This window comes from Sorex fumeus, unplaced genomic scaffold (assembly GCF_029834395.1).
Source record: "Sorex fumeus unplaced genomic scaffold, SorFum_2.1 ptg000072l, whole genome shotgun sequence".
Lineage (NCBI taxonomy): Eukaryota > Metazoa > Chordata > Mammalia > Eulipotyphla > Soricidae > Sorex > Sorex fumeus.
This window is the reverse complement of record NW_026606129.1, coordinates 9,803,148-9,826,937: the sequence shown is the minus strand read 5'-3', so window position 1 is coordinate 9,826,937 and position 23,790 is coordinate 9,803,148. Positions and strand designations below refer to the sequence as shown.

Sequence of the window (23,790 nt, the reverse complement as noted above, 5' to 3'; positions counted from 1 at the left end):
CCCCGTGTGGCAGTGCCAACCACGGTGCTTCTGCCCAGATGGCGCTGTTGGGCTTCACCCTGTATGTGCCCAGCCCAGCGGAGCCTGGTGCCAAGAAAGTGGCCCTTTCTCAGAATGTCCCGCTGGACATCACGGCTAGCAGCCCCCGAGACCACCTTCTGGCTCCCCAGCTCCCCGCTCTGCTCACATGTCTGCCCTCGGCTCTCGCCCACGGCCCACCAGGCGTCCACTCTGCCCCTGGCCCCAAGGGCGGCCTCTCACCGGTGGCCCAAACTGCCACCAACTGGCATAAAGGACACGCGCAGGCACAGAGCAACCTTTCCACACGTGGGACAGGATGGGAGCAGAAGGGGCAGAACAAGACCCAGGGAGTCCGGCCACAGAGCTGGGCTGGGGCACCGGAAGCGGGTGTGGACGGGTCTTTGGAATCTCGGTGGGAGGGACTAGGCGAGTAAGATGCCACGTGAAGCTACTGTTTACTGTAAGTCATGGTACCACAATAGAGCTTTAAAAAAAAATTTAAACAATTAAATAAAAAAAAATAATAAGGGCCAGAGAGATAGTACAGCAAGTACACAACCCAGATTCGATCCCCAGCATCCCATATGGTCCCCTGGGTACCGCCAGGAGTCACTCCTGAGTGCAGAGCCAGGAGTAAGCCCTGCACATCACCGGGTGGGACCCCAAAACCACCCCCTCCTCAATAGAGCTTCATATCGTTTTCCAACTCCCAACTTCACTCCAGAACCTTCCATATAAATATAACTAGAATTAAGGAGGCAGAAAAAGCATGGGGAAAAAATCCTTAAAAAAAATAGATCAGTAGAGAGAAGTTTTTTGTTATTTGTTGTTGTTGCTGCTGTTGTTCTTTTGGCTTTTTTGGTAGGAACTTAGTCTGACACTACTTGTAGTCTGACTGCGAAAATAAATTTCCAGGTACAAAAGGAAATAAAGGAACTGGACTCTAGAGTGCCTAAAATCCCCTTTCCTTACTATTTAAAATCCATCTGAAAGATACCAGAGACAGCAGACGGACAGTAAGTCAGAGAAGTATTAAAAGCATCACCCGAGACACACAGGGAGCAGAGACCATCTTTAAGTTATTTTTCAACCAACCCACGCAGCACCTGTCAGAAGCCACACGGGCTCTTTCGGGCTTGAGCCATTTTCTAATCCCTCCTTGGCGATTTCAGGCAAAAGCATCTGAACTGAATCATGTTCTGAGGAGAGCTAAAACGCAGTGGGGAAGGAGGGATGCAGAGGAAGAAGAATCTAGATTTTTAGGTGCCTTCCTTAACAACAAGCAAATCACAATCTCCCCGAGCCTGGGTTTCCGAACCCAAACAGGAAATAACACCAACTCACCTCACACAGTTAACTGACTACTGAGTCAGAAGAAATAAACACACAAGTCGAGACACATAATAAATTGCATATTTATTTCAATGCAGGGCCTGAGGAAAGGATCTCAAACACAGTCGCTTGCTTCCAAGGTCACAGTTTAATTTTCCTACAAAAGCTGGCTGCCTGCCTAAGTCATCTGGTGGTTACAGGAAAATCAACCACGTTCCACTTCACCAGACAACCAATATTCTCTCAAGGAATATTCTCTTAGGGCCGGAGCGATAGCACAGCAGGTAGGACGCTTGCTTTGCATGCTGCTGACCTGGGTTCAATCCTGGCATCCCATATGGTCCCCTGAGCCTGCCAGGAGAGATTCCCGAGTGCGGAACCCTGAGCATCACTGGGGTGGCTCAAAAACCAAAATTAAAAGGAACATTCTCTTAAAGTACAAGCTTTTCATGTCGGCAGGCAGCAACAAGGAAGGATTCTCCTTTTCTTCCAGGTTCCTACTAAAATCCCATGACTGGTCACTTAGAGAGATTTTTCTGTCTTTCAGCTCCTTCTAGGAAAATGCAAAAGCCCGTGGAGAGGGACCTACAGCCACCATAAAGCACTCCTCGCAAACTCAGCGGCTAAACTCAAGGGTAGGAGACGGGACGCCAACGAACAACGGGGTCTCAGCCAGCCAGGAACCTCCGACCTCACGCCTCTGTCATTTTCCCCAGGCACCAAAAGGGCCCTCATGTCCCCTCAAAACTCGCCACTTCAAAATTCGCCACCAACCCGAGAATTTTCTTGCTCTGAATAAAAGCAGACCTCAGACCCCAATCTTGTTCTGAAAAATGTGCCTACCAGGGGACTGTGCCCACACACAGGGCAAATGTCCACAGAGGACATGAGCCGCCCATAGGGAAGGGCAGCCCTGAGGGAACATCTCTGTAGGCACAGCTGCCCTGTGCCTGATGGCAAGGAGAACCTGGCTGTCCGCTGACTTCTGACCCTTAATATTCGGGGGAGAAATGCCCAGGACAGCACAAAGGGGGAAATTCAGGAGGATTCTTCCCCACACCCCCCTCCTGTTCCCACCGTTTCCGTCCACGCATGACGAGCTCTGTAGGGGTGCAGTACCTTAGCCTCTGACCTTGCCACAGTCTGAGGGAGGAGACCAGGGCCATTCTGAGAGCCTGACTGAAGCACAAGGAGAGTGAGGTTCTGAGAAGAGGTTCTCTCTCGGGATAGGACCCGGGCCCCCTTCTCCAGTTTTCCTGGGCCTGATTTCCACCCGAGGGAGCGTGTGGTCACCGTTTTAAAGATCCCTGGCTCTTCATTCCTTTGTGTATGATCAGAGCAGAAAATACACCAGTGTGCAGGAGTCAGGGCAGAAGATCACATGAAACCAGCGAACGAAAAACGCCCCAGAGCCAAGGTCCCCGGGACGAAATCTTCCGGAGGCTATGACAACACATGCCTCATCTGTTTCCCAGACTTCCCTCCAAACTCTTCTGACCTTGGGGGCTGGAGTGATAGCACAGCGGGGAGGGCATTTGCCTTACATGTGGCTGACCTGGGTTCAATTCCCAGCAACCCATATGGTCCCCCGAGCACCACCAGGAGTGATCCCTGCGTGTAAAGCCAGGAATAACCCCTGAGCATTGCCAGGTGTGACCCAAAAAGAAAAAAATAAAAATAAAACTCTTCTGATCCAAATAAAGGGTCGGTCACTGAGGGCCTCCCCGCTTTTCAAACTGATGTCGCATGTCACGGCCACATGCCCACAGGTGACTTTGTGACTCCTGTCAGTGCTGATGGTAAACGGCTGGGTTCTGGAAGTTGCTGTCAAATCTGCTTGCTGTGTGGGGCGTTTCTTGAGCCTCCTCACCTCTCAGATGCTGGACACACTTAGCCATGGGCTCGATGGACTCCAGTGAGACAGATTTTTACCATCTATTTATAGTGAAGACGCAGCAAGCGCCCGAGATCAGACATGCGTCTGTCTGGGTCACGGAGGAAACCCCAAGGCGACGAGAGTCATCTGTGAGGACAGAGAAGGACTCGGACCAGCCAGCCATTGCCAGAGAGTCACCTTGAGATTAATGACGGCGACCCCTCTCACAACCATCACACAGCTCCCAAGAGCGTGGCCGGCCTGTCCCCAGCACACCCCACATGCCGCGGGTCACCAACTCCCCTAAGCCAGCTGCTTGTCTTCTTGCCCTGCCTAAAGCCTTCGAGCTGAACGTGCCTAAATCTCCTCGCTGGGCTTCAGCTCATCACTGAGGTCAACTTCTTTTTCTTTGCCCCAAAAGGCCACCTCTCCGTCCCCGCTGGTCCGGGTCCCCCCGCAGCCCTCCAGGCCCAGTGCAGACCTGCCCCTTCTCAGAAACACCGACCTCTCAGCCCGCGACTTCCTCCCTGAACAGCTCTCTCGATGGACCGACAGTCCAGCCTTGAGGAATCGTTTGATGGCTATGGATCTGAAAAAGAGACGGAAGAGCCCAAAGCACTGGGCTTCAGCGTCACCACCGAGGCTGAGGGGATTAAACTGTCCACGGAGCCTGCGAACTGGCCGGCCTGGGACTCGATCCGGTACCTCTCCACGAGGCCATCATCATGTGTCTCCCTGCGAGTCTGTACAAGCGCCCAAACCTGGAAGCACGTTCTCTCTAATGATCCCTCTGGCAAGCCGATTCCCAGTATTTTACTGGTCTTAGAGCCTTCGAAGCGCAATACAGAGTCAGTGGCTGGTGACCAGGAGCTAATGCTATCCTGGAGCTCTTCGATCCCAGAGTGAACACATGCGTCTCTGGGTCACGGGAATCTGAAAGATTCATCAACTATTGGTGAGGGCAGACAGGCCCCAAGAGGGAGGTGCCTCCAGATGTCACCCACGAGTCGCATCACTGGGTCCAACCTAGAACTCACATCCCGGCACCGAGACGCAGGAGAGACACAGGGATCGGGTGTATTTTCGCTACTATTAACATCGAGGCCCTCCGAGAATTCACACACAATTAAGAACGGAGACCCCCACTTCCTCCCGCCGAGCCCAAGCCTCTGCTGCAGGATTAAGTCAGGCTCAAGGTTTTGTCCCTGAGGCCAGGTCCCCTGAAACAGAAGGGGGCTAAGTGGTCTGGAAGGGGGTTATCACCGCGCGTGGGAGGAGTAAAACTGAAGCGTGGTCTTAAAATAGATGAGAAGATTTAAGACAGGCTCAGTGGGTGGTGCGTTTCTCTGGCCTAAGCTGAGAGAGAAGAGTGCAGAGTCTCGCCACTGATGTCCAGAGTGAGCGAGATTGGGATGAGCACGGGCGGTCGGAGTCAGAGGGGAGAGCAGGCCTGCTCAGGGAAGGTGGGTGCAGGGTGTTCGAATCAACAGCGATCGGTGTTTTTACTGCACCTGGCCACAGTCGCCTGGACAAACACAGCTGCTCGCAGCTCTTTATAGGAAGCCAGAGAGCAGGTCAGCATTTATATCCTCCTAATTGTTTTCCCAAGTCCCTGGTGCAACAGAGAATTACTCGAAGGTCTTCTCCAGCCTCCAAGTGCTGCGTGTGCAGAGTCACTGTGTGCCCTCTCTGGGGGCGTGGGGACAGATCAAGCCTAATTAATTGTAAAGCCAGTCAGCTCCAAGTGGCCAGCAAGCCGGGGTAAGGTAGCCATTCACACAAGCTATGTGAAAAAACTTAAGGAAGGATTAGGTTGCATGCTGACTCTGGACGGGCCAATTGCAGAAGTTACTCAAGCTAGGAGCAGAAACTCAGGACACAGTGACACAGTGGGAGGGTGCTAATGAGACCTGCATAGTGGCCTTAGGTGTCCCCAGCAGAGGTGAAGGCCAGGGAGCACCAGGCAAGGGCTTTAGGTCTTGAAGATGATCCGGAATATTCCGGGCAAAGGCAAGAGAGAAGAAAGGCGCTTCCAGGTAGCTGGACATCGGGCTGCAGGCCCCGTCCCCGACACCTAAGTACGTCAGGGCTCCACGGAGCTCAGGGATCCAAAAAACCAGCCCACGGAAGCCTCCAGATAACACAAAGACATTTTTCTCATGACAGAAAAAAACAGCAGTGGGGCCTGGAGCAATAATACAGCGGGTAGGGCATTTGCCTTGTGGTGGTTGACCCAGGTTCGATTCCCAGCATCCCATATGGTCCCCTGAGCACTGCCAGGAGTAATTCTGGAGTGCAGAGCCAGGAGTAACACCTGAGCATCGTTGGGTGTGACCCAAAAAGCCAAAAAAAAAAAAAATGAGAGAGAGAGAGAGAAAGAGAAGCAGCGCGGGGCCCCAGATTAGAGTTTCACGCCGAGGGGAGACTTCCCTGGACATCGCAAGGGGACAACAAGTCAACTTCAGAATGCAGGTACAAGCTGGGGACAGAGACTCAGGTCCCCAGTTATGTTCCGTGTGCGTCGGCCGGTCCTGCATTAAGCTGCCCTGGGCTTGGGCCCTCTCCCCTGGGGCTTGTTCACAGCTAAAGCTCTGAAGGTCTGGGATCTGGACTGCTTGAAAATTAGTGATCAACTGTTCTTCCACTGGACAGGCCTTCGAGTCAAAGGGTTCTCAAGCTTGTGCTTGGGGCTGAATCCAGAAGACCTCCAACAGCACCGCACACAACCCTACTCAGGGAAGACCATCTCTCCGGTGCTCCCTTTCACTGCTTTTCGCTCACTGGATGTTTTTCTCCTCAGCTCAACGTGGCGAAGCTTTCCTGATCCAAGCCTGTGCCAGACTCTGCCCACAACTAAGGGGTCCACGATGGCCTGACCTCGCGTCTGGGGCCCGGCTTAGGACTGAGAGAAGGCCCTAGCAGACAGCAACGGCCACCGCACTCCCAGGATAGGAGAGGGATTTCTGACAGAGGAAACACTCAGCTCAGCCTCGAAGGATGAAGACGAGCTCAGTGGAGAAAGCAGTGGAGCAAGAAGAGTAGAAAGTGAAATCAATGAAGAGGAGAAACAGCCACATTGAGGGAAACTGCAGTCTAGGAATGGAGGTGGAGAAGCAGGCAGGGGAGGGCCCAGAACTCCACCCACAGAACAAGCCAGCGAAGACCCAGAGACCTTGAGTCCTGGAGCAGGAAGGCCAAACTTGCATTTCTAATCAGTTACTCAAGCTAGGAGCAGAAACTCAGGACACAGTGACACAGTGGGAGGGTGCTAGTGAGACCTGCGTAGTGGCCTTAGGTGTCCCCAGCAGAGGTGAAGGCCAGGGAGCACCAGGCAAGGGCTTTAGGTCTTGAAGATGATCCGGAATATTCCGGGCAAAGGCAAGAGAGAAGAAAGGCGCTTCCAGGTAGCTGGACATCGGGCTGCAGGCCCCGTCCCCGACACCTAAGTACGTCAGGGCTCCACGGAGCTCAGGGATCCAAAGAACCAGCCCACGGAAGCCTCCAGATAACACAAAGACATTTTTCTCATGACAGAAAAAAACAGCAGTGGGGCCTGGAGCAATAATACAGCGGGTAGGGCATTTGCCTTGTGGTGGTTGACCCAGGTTCGATTCCCAGCATCCCATATGGTCCCCTGAGCACTGCCAGGAGTAATTCTGGAGTGCAGAGCCAGGAGTAACACCTGAGCATCGTTGGGTGTGACCCAAAAAGCCAAAAAAAAAAAATGAGAGAGAGAGAGAGAGAAAGAGAAGCAGCGCGGGGCCCCAGATTAGAGTTTCACGCCGAGGGGAGACTTCCCTGGACATCGCAAGGGGACAGCAAGTCAACTTCAGAATGCAGGTACAAGCTGGGGACAGAGACTCAGGTCCCCAGTTGTGTTCCGTGTGCGTCGGCCGGTCCTGCATTAAGCTGCCCTGGGCTTGGGCCCTCTCCCCTGGGGCTTGTTCACAGCTAAAGCTCTGAAGGTCTGGGATCTGGACTGCTTGAAAATTAGTGATCAACTGTTCTTCCACTGGACAGGCCTTCGAGTCAAAGGGTTCTCAAGCTTGTGCTTGGGGCTGAATCCAGAAGACCTCCAACACCACCGCACACAACCCTACTCAGGGAAGACCATCGCTCTGGTGCTCCCTTTCATTGCTTTTCGCTCACTGGATGTTTTTCTCCTCGGCTCAACGTGGCGAAGCTTTCCTGACCCAAGCCTGTGCCAGACTCTGCCCACAACTAAGGGGTCCACGATGGCCTGACCTCGCGTCTGGGGCCTGGCTTAGGACTGAGAGAAGGCCCTAGCAGACAGCAACGGCCACCGCACTCCCAGGATAGGAGAGGGATTTCTGACAGAGGAAACACTCAGCTCAGTCTCGAAGGATGAAGACGAGCTCAGTGGAGAAAGCAGTGGAGCAAGAAGAGTAGAAAGTGAAATCAATGAAGAGGAGGAGAAACAGCCACATTGAGGGAAACTGCAGTCTAGGAATGGAGGTGGAGAAGCAGGCAGGGGAGGGCCCAGAACTCCACCCACAGAACAAGCCAGAGAAGACCCAGAGACCTTGAGTCCTGGAGCAGGAAGGCCAAACTTGCATTTCTAATCAGTTACTCAAGCTAGGAGCAGAAACTCAGGACACAGTGACACAGTGGGAGGATGCTAATGAGACCTGGGTAGTGGCCTTAGGTGTCCCCAGCAGAGGTGAAGGCCAGGGAGCACCAGGCAAGGGCTTCTGGGCTGGAGCGTGGCCTTGAGTGGCCTTTCCGGGGGAGCGGCAATGGCCAGCAGACAACTGAACCACCTAAAGAGCAGGACAGAGTTCGGGGTTGAAGGTCCTCTTTGGGGAAGTGACTGAAGAGAGCGGGCCTGGCATCTGGGGAGCTGGAGGAAGAGAATTTAATAACAAGCCACACAGAAAAATTCTCATTTGAGTAGTTCATTTGTTTATTTGGGGGTTTTGTGGCTTTGCCAATGGAATCATTGAATATACCCTCAAAGTCCAAATCTTGGAAGTATCCTGACTCTATTTTCCTCCATGTATCTTATGGGTCCTGGTTAGATCTCAAGGTCTCTGATCCACTCTGAATTGATTTTCATGTAAGGTGTGAGACAGGGATCTAGCTTCATTTTTTTTTCTCATGTGGTTATCTAGTTCTTCCAACCCTGTTTTTTTCAAGGAGCTATCTTTAACCACTCATGTACCCAGCTCCTTTGTTGAAAATCAGTTGATCATAGATCGGGGCTTTGTTCTTTTAACCATGCTGTTTTAATGACTATAGCTTTGTACCTAGTTTTCTGAGTTAGGTAATGAGATACACTAATTTCTTCTCAGTGTGGTTTTGGGTATTCAGGGAGTTGGGAGAAAAATATGTGTATTCAACACATCAGATAAACAACTAATATCAAAACTATATTGATTACTTACAAAGATCAATAAGAAGAAGAAAATCCAAAAGCTGGTAGGGGAAAGGAACAGACACATCTCCCAAGAGGAAAGGCAGAGAGCAACGTGGAAATGTGCTTATCGTCACTTATTACTGGGGAAACCCAAATCAAGATGGCAATGAACTACCTTTCATCTCCGACCAGTACGAACAACACACATCAAAAAAAAAAAAACTGGAACAGTTTGAGCAGGGATATGGTTAAAAAAAAAAAAAAAAGCAACTCTTGGAGCGATAGCACAGCAGGTAGGGCATTTGCCTTGCACACGGCCAACCCGGTCAGCCCAGGTTCAATTCCTCCACCCCTCTCGGAGAGCCCGGCAGGCTACCGAGAGTATCTCGCCGGCACGGCAAAGCCTGGCAAGCTACCCATGATGTATTCGATTTGCCAAACACAGTAACAACAAGTCTCATAGTGGAGACGTTCCTGGGCCCACTCGAGCAAATCGATGAGCAACGGGAGGACAGTGACAGTGAAAGTGACATCTACTGCTGGTGGGAATGGTGTCTAGTTCAACCCCTACAGAAAACAGGGAGATTTCTGAGAGAAGAACGGAGCTGCCATATGACCCAGCAATTCCACTTCTTGACATCCTAGGATGCCCTAGGACACAAAAACATTTATTCTAGGAAAAGGTAGCCCAATGGGTAGAGCACCTGCCTTGCACATAGTTGATCCCGGTTTGATCCCCCAACATCCCATATGGTCTCCATCCCATATGGTACACCACCAAGAGTAATTCCTGAGGGTAAAGCCAGGAGTAACTCCTGAGCTTTGCTGCGTATGACACACACACACACACACACACACACACACACACACACGATATTCATTGCAGCACTTAGCACATTCACTAGGATATGAAACCAACCTACGAGCCCAGGACTGGGTGAGTGGATAATGAAGGTGCAGTACACATACACAATGGAATACTATGCAGCTGCAAGGATGACAAAATTGTGCTATTCTGCAGCAGTCTGCACGAAACTGGAGGATACCACATTAAGCACAGTCAGTCAGAAGGATAAACAACCGAATGATCTCGCTTGTCCCTATGACACATAAAATAACAGGACAAGGAAATGTAGGACGCCAAAGGGAAAGGCCTACGTTACTCTTGGCCCTAGACTCTAGAAATGAGAAGGACGGGGAGGAGAGGAATGGGGGGCGGGGGGCAAAGAGAGGCAGATGGGAGGAAAGTGGGGCAGGGGGCAGGGACCTCAGCCCATCAGCAGAGGAGAGGGGGGGTGTATGGGTGCATCTAAACCGCCTGGCTGCACAGAAAGCAGGAGATCCAAACTATAACCAAATTTAAAAGGTGTCTGTCAAGAAGGCAGGCTGGGGCTGGAGTGATGGCACAGCGGGGAGGGCGTTTGCCTTGCATGCGGCTGACCCGGGTTCAATTCCCAGCATCCCATATGGCCCCCTGAGCACCGCCAGGAGTCATTCCTGTGTGAAGAGCCAGGAGTAACCCCTGTGCACTGCTGGGTGTGACCCAAAAAGCGAAAAAAAAAGAAGGCAGGCTGGTGGGGCTGGAGTGATAGCACAGTAGGTAGGGCATCTGCCTTGCACGCGGCAGACCCAGGTTCGATTCCCAGCATCCCATATGGTTCCCTGAGCACCGCCAGGAGTGATTCCTGAGTGCATGAGCAAGGGGTAACCTCTGTGCATCGCCGGGTGTGACCACCCCCCAAAAAAAAGGCAGGCTGGGCAGGCGTAAGGGGACTGGTGTGGGAGGGCCGTTTGATCCCTGGTGCCCTCTAGGGTCCCCCGAGCCCTGCCAGGATGATCACTAAGCGGCAGAGCCAGGAGTAAGCTCTCAGCACCACCAGGTGCAGCCAAAAAGAAAACAAACAAACAAAAAAGTAAAAATAGAAAGCCAGCCCCAAGGAGCACTTATATCTAATTGAGGCAGGCAAATATTTTTTTTTAAGTGAGAGGGATGTTGAAAAGAGAAGTGAGGGGCGTGGCTGGAGAGACAGTGCAGTGGGTAAGGCCCACCCAGGTTCAATTCCTGGCACTGGTCCCCCATAAGCCCCACCGACTGATCCCCTGAGCAGAGCTGAGTTTGGCCCCAAAACCAGTGAGAAGGAAACGGTCTGAGAGGGAGGAGACGGGGATGAGGAGACCCAGCACGCTGAGGTCAGTATCCACGGGTCTCCCTGGTGGAAGAGAAACTGTGGCACACCCGCCCGGAAAGGTACATTCTGGCACCTGCCTCTGGCTGGAGCAATTCGATTTCCTGGCAAGCGAAATTTGAATCGCAAGCGGGAACCGTCCATGGTGAGGCCAACTGAGGGCCACGGAACAGAGCCAAGGAGTGAGATTCCTCCTTCGGGTGCGAGCGTGGAAGGAGGCGGTAGCAGCCACGGACCGCGGGAAGACCGAGAGGTGGAATCCGGGGCAAGGTCATAGACCAGGCGTGAGGGGATGTGTCTTGTTTAAATGTGCGACGACCCAGGGGCCGCAGTGATCCCCGGCATCCCACAGGGTCCCCCCACCCAGAGTACCACCAGGAGTTAATTCCTGAGTACAGAGCCTGAGCAGCGCTGGGTGTGACCCCAAGATCCTCCCATTCAGCGACCTCATCTCCGAGAAGAGAGTGAAGAGAACGAGCGTTGAGGAGGAGAGCAGGCCAGAACGAGAGTTTCTGGAAAGGACGTTTAGGACTGGGGGAGGAAGAACAAGCTGGCACCAGCGTGTGGAAAAGCCAAGCAGCCACAGGGAAGGAGGAAATGATAAGGCCTGCAGAGATATTCCTAAAGCATCCTGAAGGGAGACTGGACCGGGAGGGAGGACACCTGAGTCCTCTGGTCTTTTGTTTTGCTTTTGGGGTCACACCCAGCAATGCTCAGGGGCTCCTCCTGGCTCTGCACTCAGGAATCACTCCTGGCGGTGCTCGGGGGACCCTATGGGATGCTGGGAATCGAACCTGGGTCGGCTGCGTGCAAGGCAAACGCCCTCCCCGCTGTGCTATGGCTCCAGCCCCTCCTCTGGTCTTTGAAAGCTGTTCTTTCTATTTCTTCTTGCATTCCCCTCTCTAACCACCCTTCCTTAATTAGTCACATGAACCTGAAGTGAAATTGATTCAGAATTCATTTATTACATAAAAAAAAAGACAGATGTGGTCCCATCTCTAATTGCAAAATACAGCTGAGTCAAGTGAATAGTTTCTCTTGTCAAAATTTAATGACATTGTCTTTTTAGTATGAAGGAAAGCTTTCACTGATTTTTCTTTGAGACAGAAACCCTGAATTTAAAAAAAAAAAAAATCTCCACCGCTCAAGAGTACAAAATAGATCATCACTTGCCCAATCAAACTTGAGCAACTAAAAAATAAAAATGGGGGAGGGGGCAGGGGGGAATGACCAAGACAGGCCAGAACCTGCAGGGTTCGGAGCGGAGAAGGCTGGGACAGTGACTAGTAAGGCTCCCATCCTTTACAAAATTTACAAAGTGCTTTTTTTCAGGGGCTGCAGCCGTAGTACAGCAGGGAGGGTATTTGCCTTGCATGAGGCCAACCCGGGTTCAATCACCAGCACCCCAAAGCCCCCCAAAAAGCTTTTTAAATTTTTATTAGTGAAATACCATGAGGTACAGTTGTAGACTTACAGATTTTTGTGCTTGGGTTTCAGTTATACAATGATCAAGTACCCATCCCTCCACCAGTGCCCATTTTCCACCACCACGGGTCCCAGTATCCCTCCCACCCTCCACCTCCCCCATCCCACCCTGCCTCTGTGGCAGGGCATTCCCTTTTGTTCTCTCTCTCCTTTTGGGTGCTGTGGTCTGCAAAAGAGGCATTGAGTGGCAATCATGTTCGGTCTATAGTCTACTTTCAGAATGCTTCTCCCATCCTGGGAGGATCCTCCCAACAAAAAGCCCTTTCAGAACTTTATTTCATTCTCACAGAATGCTATGATTCCTCGAATCAGATTCAGAGAGATCATCCCATTTCACAGAGGAGAAGACTATCTCGGAGCCTGTGTCATTTCAGAAGGCCCGACCGCAGGGCCGGGACAAGGCTCAGACTGGGCCCTTGGCCAGGGTCACGAAGCGGCGAGCAGAGCCAGACTTCAGCTCTAGACCCGCTGACCCTCGCTTCTGAGTGCTCATACGGGCCCCTGCTGCTAACAGAACGGGCCGGTGGGTGAATCTGCCTCAGTATTAATGAGCTGATGAAAACGTCAGCCAAGCCAGCTACTGCCCCCCTTCCTTCAGCTCCGAGGAATGTGCTCCCGGCTCCCTAGGGCTCAGGGGGTGTCACTTGACTCTCTCCACAGATCCCCTGCCCTGTTCTATGCGGTTTCTCCCTGGGACGCTGCGTGGCTTCCACTTCTCTGTCTCTCAGAAGCCCCGTGGCACCTTCCATATGCAACTCTGTCCCCGCAAAGCGTGGAAACGCTCTCCCGAGACTCCAGGAGGGTCACACCTGCACACACATGAGTGCCGCCCAGCTCACGGTGACGGTCCCCACCCAGAGGCCCCTCTTTAACCAGGCACTTGTGCTCAGCAACCGAAAGCAGTTAGAGAAGCAGCTGTGTGTACACAGCATTCCTGGAAACAGCGATTTCAAAAGCAGTCGGGCATTTACTATTTAAATGAATTGTGTGGTAAGTCCTTTTGCAAAAGAAACAACCTTGCTTTTTAAGGAAAAAAAAAACTTTTATTTTTCTGCTGGCAAATTTCGCTTGAGCTTTTTTTTTATTTTTTAATTGCTTTTTCTTTGGGGCGGAAGAATCTATGGGTCTACACTTCCAGCCAGGAGCTGCAAAGCTTGAGGCAAATTACTTTTAGAATCTGTTTGTCTTTGAATTGGACCTTCTACCTACTGCTGGGGCTGGAGCGGATAGCACAGTGGGTAGGGCGTTTGCCTTGCACACGGCCAACTGGGCTGACCCGAGTTCGATTCCTCCGCCCCTCTCGGAGAGCCCTGCAAGCTACCGAGGGTATCCCACCCGCACGGCAAAGCTTCACAAGCTCCCCGTGACGTATTTGAGATGCCAAACACAGTAACAGCAAGTCTCACAATGGGACCGCTCGAGCAAATCAATGAACGAGAGGACAGTGACAGTGACTTACTGCTGAGGATCATCCTGAGGCTAGAACAGGACGCTGGGTGCGGACAGGCTGTGTACACGTGTGGCTCACAGACATGACGTGTACACGTGTGGTACCATGGAAGAACCTGCCAGCTCCATCAGTCAGCGGGAATCAGCCCCCAGTCCCGCAGCTCCCTCTCTGAGGGGGCAGCACATCCTCCCTGGCACTACAGGGTCAGCCCCTTCTTCCGGGACAACCCCTGGTAGCAACACCTTGGGCGGGGCTGTGAAACGGAGCACCCTGGAGAAGGGCCTGGCCACAGCTCGCCTCCCCCTCTGAAGATTCACAAGCTCTCACGCACCACACAGAAGCTTTTGTTTGAAAAGGGCACAGAAGGGCTGGAGTGATAGTATAGCGGGTAGGGCGTTCGCTTTGCACACGGCCAACCCGGGTTCGATTCCCTGCATCCCATAGGGTCCTCCGAGCACCGCCAGGAGTGATTCCTGAGTGCATGAGCCGGGAGTGACCCCTGTGCATCTCTGGGTGTGACCCAAAAAGCAAAAATAAAATAAAAGGGCACAGAAATAGTGACAGAAATGACGTGGCAGCATCCAGGGGCTCAGAGAACACCGAGTTTGGTCCTTTCCAATGATGGGGTTTAGAGAACTGTGTCTCTAAGAGGCCAGTAGCTTCCCTGTGACAGCCGAGGACACATGGGTGAGGAACAGCCATTTCTAATCAGTCATCCTCAGTCCTCAGGTCCAAGCCTGGGTTGTCTCTGGCTATCCCGAGCACCCTGGGCACACGAATTCCCAGGCTGTCTTAAAAGCCAGCTTTGAGGGCTGGAGCAATAGCACAGCAGGTAGGGCATTTGCACACCCTTGCACGCAGCAGACCCGGGTTCGATTCCCAGCATCCCATATAGTCCCCCGAGCACCACCAGGAGTGCTTCCTGAGTGCAGAGCCAGGAGTAACCCCTGAGCATTGCTGGATGTGACTCAAAAAGGAAAAAAAAGCCAGCTTTGAGGGGGCAGGGGGATAGTACAGTGGGCAGGGCACAAGCCTTGCACTCAGCCAACCAGAGGGCAATCAACCCCAGGCACCCCAGGATGAATCCCTTAGAGAAGAGGCAGAATAAGCCCTGAGCACAGACGAGCATGGCCCAAGAAGACAAACAAAACCAGTTTTGATATCTGTCTGGCTGGCTGGCTGGCATCAGGCTAGAAGGTCCAGGACACCAGGCCTCTCCCTGCCTGACTCCCTCCAGCCCCAGCATCAAACTTAAATTCCATGACCAACCACACTGAACTTCACTTTATTTTTTTTTCCTTTTTGGGTCACACCCAGCAATGCTCAGGGGGTTCCTCCTGACTCTGCACTCAGGAATTACTCCTGGCGGTGCTTGGGAGACCCCATGGGCTGCTGGGAATCGAACCCGGGTCGGCTGCGTGCAAGGCAAACGCCCTACCCGCAGTGCTATCGCCCCAACCCCCTGAACTTCACTTTAAACTGTAAGTCTGAGGGGGAGGTCAGCACTTCTGGGAAACTTCCGTCTCACCCCGTTACCTTGTGCTTGGCAATGTATCTAAACGCTTGTGCCAGTACAGGTACAGGGCTGGCTCCGGAGAGGCAGAAAGCCGTACTGGATGGATGGGACAGCCCTCGCTGCCTCTCTGTCTCAGGCACAAAGCTGCACTGGGTGGCCTGGTCCCTCGGAGTGTCCTCCGGCCACTTTCCAGGGACTTTTGCTGAAATAATGAAACCGGGATCCCCGTGCACCCTGCCCGGGAGGTTCCTCGTAGCCACCCAGCTCACACTCCACAGCGAGGCTTGAAAGGAAACACAGTGGGTCGGCTGTTTTTTTTGCGTTTTTTTCTTGCAGGTCGGGGATCAAACCCAAACCCAGGCTCACGCATGCCAGACAGATGTTCTATGACTGACTCACATTCCTGGCTCACAGACAGTATTTTTCATTGTTTTTCCGATGTATTTATCTTATCTATTTTTTAAGGAGGGGCTGGAGTGATAGCACAGCGGGTAGGGTGTTTGCCTTGCAAGCTGCGGACCCGGGTTCGATTCCTCCATCCCTCTCGGAGAGCCCGGCAAGCTACCGAGAGTATCCCTCCCACATGGCAGAGCCTGGCAAGCTCCCCGTGATGTATTCGATATGCCAAAAACAGTAACAACAAGTCTCACCATGGAGACGTTACTGGTGCCCGCTCTAGCAAATCGACAACAACGGGAGGACAGTGCTATATTTTTAAGGAGGAAAATAATCAAATTTGGTGCCAGAGTGCTAGCACAGTAGGTAGGGTGTTTGCCATGTGTGTTTGTCATGTGTGTGGCCAACCCTGGTTCCATCCCTGGCATCCGTCATGGTCCCCTGAGTTTGCCAGAAATGTTCCCTGAGCACGGAGCCAGGAGTAAGTCCTGAGCCTTTAAGGAATCAACCCGCAGAATGACTGAAAGGGAGAAAGAAACTTGCATCGCAGCCGGAAGAGACAGGACCAGTCCCCATTTTCTGGGGTAAATCATTGCACTTCCTCAGGTTAGCTCTCGTTTGGGTTCCTTCAAGTTCAAATGTTGCCCGACACGCACCACTGGGCGTGACCATCAGTGCCCAGTCATGGCCATGTCACAATCGCATGTACAAGTGCCACCATCCACCTCCCAACCTCCCACCAGAACAACAAAGGGGAAGGGAGAGGGGAAACAGTGACTTTCATAAAAGGAGAGTTAGAGGGGCTGGAGCAATAGCACAGTGGTTAGGGTGTTTGCCTTGCATGCAGCCGACCCTGGTTCAATCCCCAGCATCCCATGTGGTCCCCTGAGCACCGCCGGGTGTAATTCCTGAGTGCAGAGCCAGGAGGAACACCTGAGCACCGCCAGGTGTAACCCAAAAAAAGAAAAAGGAAAAAAAAGGAGAGTTAGAGGTGGAGGAAGCAGAAAGACCTTAAGGAGGAAGTGAGACAGTGGAGGGGAGAGAGACTGGGGGGAGGGGGGTTGGGGGGCAGCAAAGAGGCAGCCAGGAACCTGGGGTCTGGATTCGAGTTTGGTTCTACTGCAAACAAGCTCAGTAGCCCTCATGGACCCAGTCACATTCCCTCTCCAGACCAGAATGTCTCTCGTGTTCCAGGCGCACAGAGTAAGATGTCCATGCCGGCCAGAGACAGAACATCCACATAAAGTACTCAGCACAGAGACCCCCTCGGACAAAGCTTCTCCCGAGCGACCATCCAAATATTCCTCCGGAGTCCCTCACAAACACTGTTCTAATACGATTTCTGAATTCCCCTCTCTTTAATGAAATGCCCAAAGACAAGCCCAGGGAACATAAAAACCAGATGATGCATCAACCCCACAGTCTCCTTGCTGTCTCTTTTTGGCCTCTGTACTTTCCTTGGCCTGAGAACCCTAGACTGAGTCAACCTCTCTAAGGAGTCTCCCCTTCCTGTGCGAGCCCACAGCCAACTCAGGCCTTTAAAGTTCTATAGTTGTTCAGGCGTGAGAGGTTTATAATTCACTACAATGCCTGGCACACAGTAGTTGCTCAATAAATGGTGTTCCTACTACAGTTAGCACTGATGACACGTCCTAATCACATACTCAGTAGATCTTAAACTTAATGGTGTGCTTATCAGCCAGGTGGAGAATTCAAATGTAAATTTTTATTAGGGCCAGAGCAGTAGTTCAGCGGGGAGGTCATTTGTCTTGCATGTGGCTGACTCTGGGTTCGATACCCAGAATGCCATAGGGTCCCTGAGCACCACCAAGAGTAACTCCTGAGTGTAGAGCCGGGAAGAAGCCCTGAGCATTGTTGGGTGTGTCCAAAAACAAAAGTGAATTCTTATTTATTTTTGGTATGAGACAAGTCTCACAATGGAGACGTTACTGGCGCCTGCTCAAGAAAATCAATGAACGATGGGAGGACAACGCTACAGTGCTATGGGACCTGTAGCTCAAAAGCTCTTGCTTCTCGCCAGTGCTCTGGTGTAAGGACCATCCTTCGAACCTAAGGGGTAGTTTTGCTTTGGGGCAACTATTGGTTTTCTGTTTGGTTGGTTTGTGTTTTTTTGAGTCACACCTGAAAGTGCTCAGAGCTTACACCTGGCTCTGTGCTCAGGCATCCCTCCGGCAGGCTTAGGGGACCATCGTGGTGCTGGGGACCAAACCTGGGTCAGCCCTGCGAAGGGCAGGCGACCCCACCCCCCCGCCAGCACCATGAAGTGGAGTTTTTATGTTGTTTTGTTTGTTTGTTTTAGCTTTTTGGTTTACACCTGGCAATGCGCAGGGGTTACTCCTGGCTCTGCACTCAGGAGTTACTCCTGGCGGTACTCAGGGGACCATATGGGATGCTGGGAATCGAACCCGGGTCGGCTGCATGCAAGGAAAATGCCCTACCTCCTGTGCAGTCACTCCAGCCCCGAGGGGGAGTTTTTAATAAACATTTTTAGATGTACTTATCGGATCTATTCTGAACACAAGAAATAGTTTTTAAAAGATTGTTCTTCCAATGTATTTATCTTATCTATTCACCTGGACAATATTTTGTGTCTGTATTCTCTATTTTGCACGGCAGAGCCTGGCAAGCTCCCCGCGGCATATTCGATATGCCAAAAACAGTAACAGTAACGGGTCTCATTCCCCTGACCCTGAAAGAGCCTCCAATCATTAGGAAAGACGAGTAAGGAGAGGCTGCTAAAATCTCAGGGCTGGGATGAATGGAGACATTACTGGCTCCCGCTCGAGTAAATGGGATGACAGTGATACAGTGATTCACCCGGACAAGAAGGGCGCCAGTGGACAGATGTTCTCGGCTCTCCCGGCCGGGGGGGAGGGGGACCCCCCCCCCTCCGGCCCTTTTCGGGGGAGGGGTTGGCAGCCTCTGAGGGCTGAGCTGTCGGCTTGCTCCTGCCCGTGCCGTCCTGGTTCCAGACAAACGCTGTGCCGGGCTGGCATGATCACGGGCAGGAGGCAGGAGCGAGCGGGAAGGAGCCCTCCCTCCCTGAGACAACACACACAACAACAGACCCGGCAAACAGCTGCTCCTCCTCAGTGCCGCCCGTGACATCATTCCAGAGTGTTCTCACCTGCACTCAGATCTTAGGTAAGAGCCTTTGCAGAAAAACATGCATTTTCAGGGCTTGCTTTTATTTTTTTTTAAATACACACTGATAATTATTCAGGCACTACATACGTGATTTCATTTTATTAGTGGAGAAGACGCATGTTTAGATGCATATACCCTTTAGCATACAAATTAAAGATCCCAGGCAACTAAAAACAACAACATTTTTTTTCAAGCAAGAAAGAGAAAAGGGGAGGGGTGTGCCCCAGTTTTCCTATCAGCCTGGTCGGTGCAAAGGACCCAAATGCCATCACCCACCATTACGCTAACAGAAATTCAAAGGATGCTCCCCGTTGCCCCCCTGTGGATTAAAGCCCCACAGATTGAAGCAGCTCTGAGGGTCTGCTGTCTAAACCCTTCTTTGAAACCCCCGTTCACTGAGATTTCTGTGCACATTTTAACCTGGGACCTGAATTCCATAATTCACACTGAGTCCGGGTGAACGTTCCCTGGTGACAGACGATGGTCTCGCTTCCTCTTCACACACCAGGAAAGCAACCCCAAGTGTCCGGGGTACTCACTGCCCACTGCCCAGAGAGCCTGGACTGAGGCCCATCCGCCCGGGAGCGGAAGAGCCCTTGGTACCCTCCGTGCCTGTTGTTGGCAAGCGCCCGCCTCACCGAGGCTTCTCCATCAAGCCACTCAACACTTCAGGGGGGTGAACGCGACAAGTGTCGGGGTATTCGAAGGCCAACTGCCCTTCTCATACCTGCCCTCCCGCCCAGGAACAGATTCCATGGTGCAGCCGCCAGGCCCCAGGCTCGGACGGCGTTTATTAGTTCCATAAATCACTGTGACTGCTTCGGAGAAACCCAGTCAATGGCCAGGAGTCAGCGCACAGAGAGTCGCCCCTGTGACTTGCACCCCAAGTCGAGCGTCCAGGGCTGGGCACTGCCTCTGGCTCCTGCCAGGCCCCCTTTCTGGAGACTCACCTACCTGTGGCTGCCAACGGCACCAGACCAGGGGCTGCGGCCTCGGAGGGGAGATGGGATCAGGCGCCAGCACAGAAAAACAACCCCTGCCCCGCTTCAGGCTAGAGTGACAGCACAGCAGGGAGGGCATTTGCCTTGCACCTGGGTTCGATTCCCAGCATCCCATATGGTCCCCCAAGCACTGCCAGGAATAATTCCTGAGTGCAGAGCCAGGAGGAACCCCTGAGCATCACCAGGTGTGACCCAAAAGGCAAAAAAAAAAAAAAAAATAGAACCCCCCAGCCAATGTCACCCCCACAGCTCCCCTACTTCTCCTGGGCTCCCTCTCCTGCGAAGCTTCTCCTGCTCACACAGGGGGGCCCCCAAATCCCCCCTGGATCTCCGGAATCCCTGCCACGCTTGTCTGGGCTCCTAATTCCCCCGTCCCAGACAGGGCATCCTCACTCCAGCTCTGGGTGCCAACTCCACCTAGACCCTAGGGGAGGCTTGTCACCAGCTGACTGAGGCCCCTGCAGGGACATCCCTGCTGGCAAACGCCTCCCTCGCTCCCTGAGCCTCTGGGCCTCGGGGTAAGGGCACAAGGACAGCAGCCGAGGCCAGAACCTCAGTTCACCAGATGCTTAAATGGGCTCCTGGCGCTGCCAAGGACACCAGCACCTCCCAGCTACTCAGAAGGGGCCACTCAGGAGCCAGCAGGGGGGCCACACACCCACACACACTCCCTCCCTCCTCCACCGGCGTCCAGGGAGAAATGAGAAGGGAGGAAATGCAGACAAACAGCGGAGTCCCCCTGGGAAGCCGCAGCAGCTGCAGCCTGAGGTGAGAGGAAGCACCCATCGGCTTCCTCACGTCCAGGCTACGCACAGCCCCTGCACCCCCCAGACACACCCTCCCCCGGGCCGCACTCTGCACTTGGGGACCACCATCAGCACGGGGACAGACCGGGTGTTGACGCTGCTGCTGCTGGCTCTGAAGCTGCATCCGCTCTCCAAGACGGGGGAGGGGGGCGCCCCCTGCTCATGCTGGCCTCAGGCAGGGCGAGGGAGCCCCCTCAGTGCACGTCCAAACGCCCCAATGGGCCCCTCGAGGAAAGGGTCCCCAGAGCCCAGTCCTGCAGCAAAAGCCCCCAGCGCGGTCTTCCCGACATCCCTCACTGTCCCTGCAGCCGACGGGTGTCCCTCCCCAACAGGTGACCCTGCACCCCACTCCCAGCCCCACCCGTCTCGGACCCCAGCACCTGGGCGCAAGGCGTCTGCGCTGAGACACCCACTGCCCACTGCCCTTTCCAGGTTTCCAGGAGGCTGGTGACCCGGCCCCATCCCCCTCCTCGGGGGACACCTCGTCCCCTCCACGGTGGTGCCTGGTCATGCTCCAGGGAGCTGCCCCGTCTCCCTCCCCGGTGTCGCCCCCATCACCCAGGGGTGCCCTGTCTCCTGGAGGGTGCCCATCCCCCTCCCCAGGGAATCCCCGTCCAGGTGTTGCCCCTCCTGTCGCCGTGTCCCCCTCCCTGGGGCTCCCGTCCCATGAGCTCCCTCCCCCAGCCCCCATCCCTCTCCCCAGGGTGGTCCCCGTCCCCGTCCCCCTCTCCCTCCCCAGTGTCACCCCGTCTGAGTCCTGGTGTCGTCCCCTCCCCCTGTCTCCCGTCCCCATCCCTGTGTCACCCTGTCTCCTCCCCAGATCGACCCCTCCCCGCGTCGCCCAACTCCCTGCCTGGTGTCACCGCGGTGTCGCCCGTCCCCTCCCCGTGTCGCCCGTCCCCCTGCCCGGTGTCCCCCTCCCCGTGCCGCCCGTCCCCCTGCCCGGGGTCCCCCTCCCCGTGCCGCCCGTCCCCCTGCCCGGGGTCCCCCTCCCCGTGCCGCCCGTCCCCCTGCCCGGTGTCCCCCTCCCCGTGCCGCCCGTCCCCCTGCCCGGTGTCCCCGTCCCCCCGCGGGGTCCCCCTCCCCGGGTCCCCCTCCCGGCCCCTACCAGTCGGTGTGCGGCTCGTCCACCACCAGCAGCAGCTTGGCCCTGCGCGAGGCGGGCGCGGGCGCGTCCACCAGGCCGGCCGAGGCTGCCGTCTGCTTCACGGCCTGGGACAGCGAGCTGAAGAAGCTGCTGCCCACCGACGGCGCGGGCTGCGGCGCCGACCCCCAGCCCTGGGCGGGCGGCCGGCGCTCGGGGCTGGGCGACGCGGCGGGGGAGGCGGCGGCGGCGGGCCCGGGGGGCGGCGGCTGCTGGGGCTCGGGCCGCTGCAGGTCGGTCATGTAGCCATTGGGCAGGTTGGCGATGAAGCTGCTGTCCGACAGCCGGCGCCGCAGGAAGTTCATCATGGGGCTCGGGGGCCCGGGGTCCGGGCGGCGGCGCGGGCGGCGGCGGCGGCGGCGGCGGCGGCGCGGAGCGCGGCCCGAGCCCACTGGCAGCCGCGGCGGACTGGGCCGGGCGGGCCGGCGCGGGGCTCGGAGGCGGCGGGGGGCGGGGCCTGGGGCGGGGGCGGGGCCAGGACGCGGAGGGGGCGGGGACTGGGCGGGTGGGGCGGGGCCGGGACTGGCGGGGCGGGGCCTGAGGCGGGGAAAGGGCGGGGCCGGGGCTTGTAGGCGCGCGGCCGGGGCTGGTGGGGGCGGGGCCTCGGCTTTGGGGGCGGGGAGGGGGCTGGTCAAGGGGCGTGTCATCCTCTGGCCACGCCCCTCTCTGCAGCGCAGGCCCCGCCCCTGCCCGGCCGCCCGCGCCCCCGGCCCCGAGACGCGCGTCTCCCGGGGCCGGGGCGGGGCGAGCGGCCGCGTCTGGCCGCCCCAGGTGCGGGGCTGGGGGTGCGCGCGAGAGCCAGGGCTGCTCCCCGAGAATGAGGAGAAGCGGATGGAGAGCCCCTCCCGCCCTCGGGAGAGGTTAGGGGCCGCTCGCCCGTGGGTGAGCCGCGGGGTGCCGATCCGTCCACCCCCACGCGCGGGGTACGCACGCGCGCACGCCCGCCGCAGCGAGGGATGCGCCCCCGCCAAGGCTCGTGGAGGGGCAACGCCGCAGCCCCCGGGGCGAGGAAGGAGAGAGCGGCGCGCACTTGGTCCTCCCGTCCCTGCCGGCCGCTGCCCCCTCTCAGCAGCTGTGGGGGCACTCACCGCCCAGCACTGTGCCTCCTCCCAGGGGACCCCGCGTGCGAGGCCGGGGGGCTCTGCAGGACCCCCTCCTGGCGCGCCCCCGGGCTGGCCTGTCTGGTGTCCCTGCAGCCTCCCTGCGCCACCAGCAAGCCCGTCTCGCCCAAATCTCGCTGTGCATTTGTTTTTCGCTCAGCCTTTCACTGGCCAGGGGGTCCACCTCCATGAGCTGGCTCTGGTTACCACCCTGCCTGTGTCCATCCCCCCGCGGGGCCAGTGCACTCTCCTCTCCTCTCCGGAGGTAATCTGGGGGTGAATTGGAGCAGGACTGACCCCCGCTGGGGGAACTTTGCCCTGAGAGGTTCCTTCCTCACCTGAGGAAAGGACATAAGTAAGTGTCTGCGCAGCTGCTGTGCTTGGTCAGTGGGCACCTGGGCAGCCCAGGGAACGCTAGTAGTGGTGCCTATTCCAACGGCTTCCCAGCAAGCCCTGGTTGGGCTGAATGGAAGCCGGGAGTGGCTCCGCCGCTAATATTGGCAGCAGCTCCTGCTTCCTACAACCCAGCTGGCACTCCAGTTGGGACCTGGAGATGCGAATCCCGGCTCCCAGCCAGAGAAGCAGAGACGTCCACGCTTCCCTCCAGCCCCTGCCAGGAAGTGGGAAGAGCTGCCTGGGGGGCGGGGGAGCGCCCCCCATCTGGAAACCACTCATCCCCTCAGGGGACCAGACATAGGAACCGGATGAGGGGGAAAGAGCTCCAAGCAAGGTGGTTTTCAGTGAACCACCTGGGCATCATGGAGGGCCTCTTAGAGGAGGTGGTATTGCAGATGAGTCTGGAGGCAGCTCACGCTCAGCTTTTACTAGGTCTGAAGCAGAACAGCCAGGAGCAAAGCAGATGAATCTCCCAGAAAACCCTCACTTAATTGTCTGGCATGCCCAAGTGTTCCGTTGCCTGGCTGTGGCTTTGT

At 55.3% G+C, this 23,790-nt stretch overlaps 1 protein-coding gene across 1 annotated transcript in view; it reads right to left on the bottom strand.

Annotated features, from left to right (window-relative positions):
• Nucleotides 1–22,155, bottom strand: part of SYN2 (synapsin II) — a 132,348-nt gene extending 110,193 nt beyond the window's left edge. The window contains exon 1 of the mRNA XM_056129024.1: nt 21,723–22,155. Within this exon, the coding sequence (XP_055984999.1) occupies nt 21,723–22,066 (344 nt within the window). The 5' untranslated portion in view covers nt 22,067–22,155. The remainder of the gene's footprint in view (nt 1–21,722) is intronic.
• Between the last annotated feature and the right edge of the window lie 1,635 nt (nt 22,156–23,790).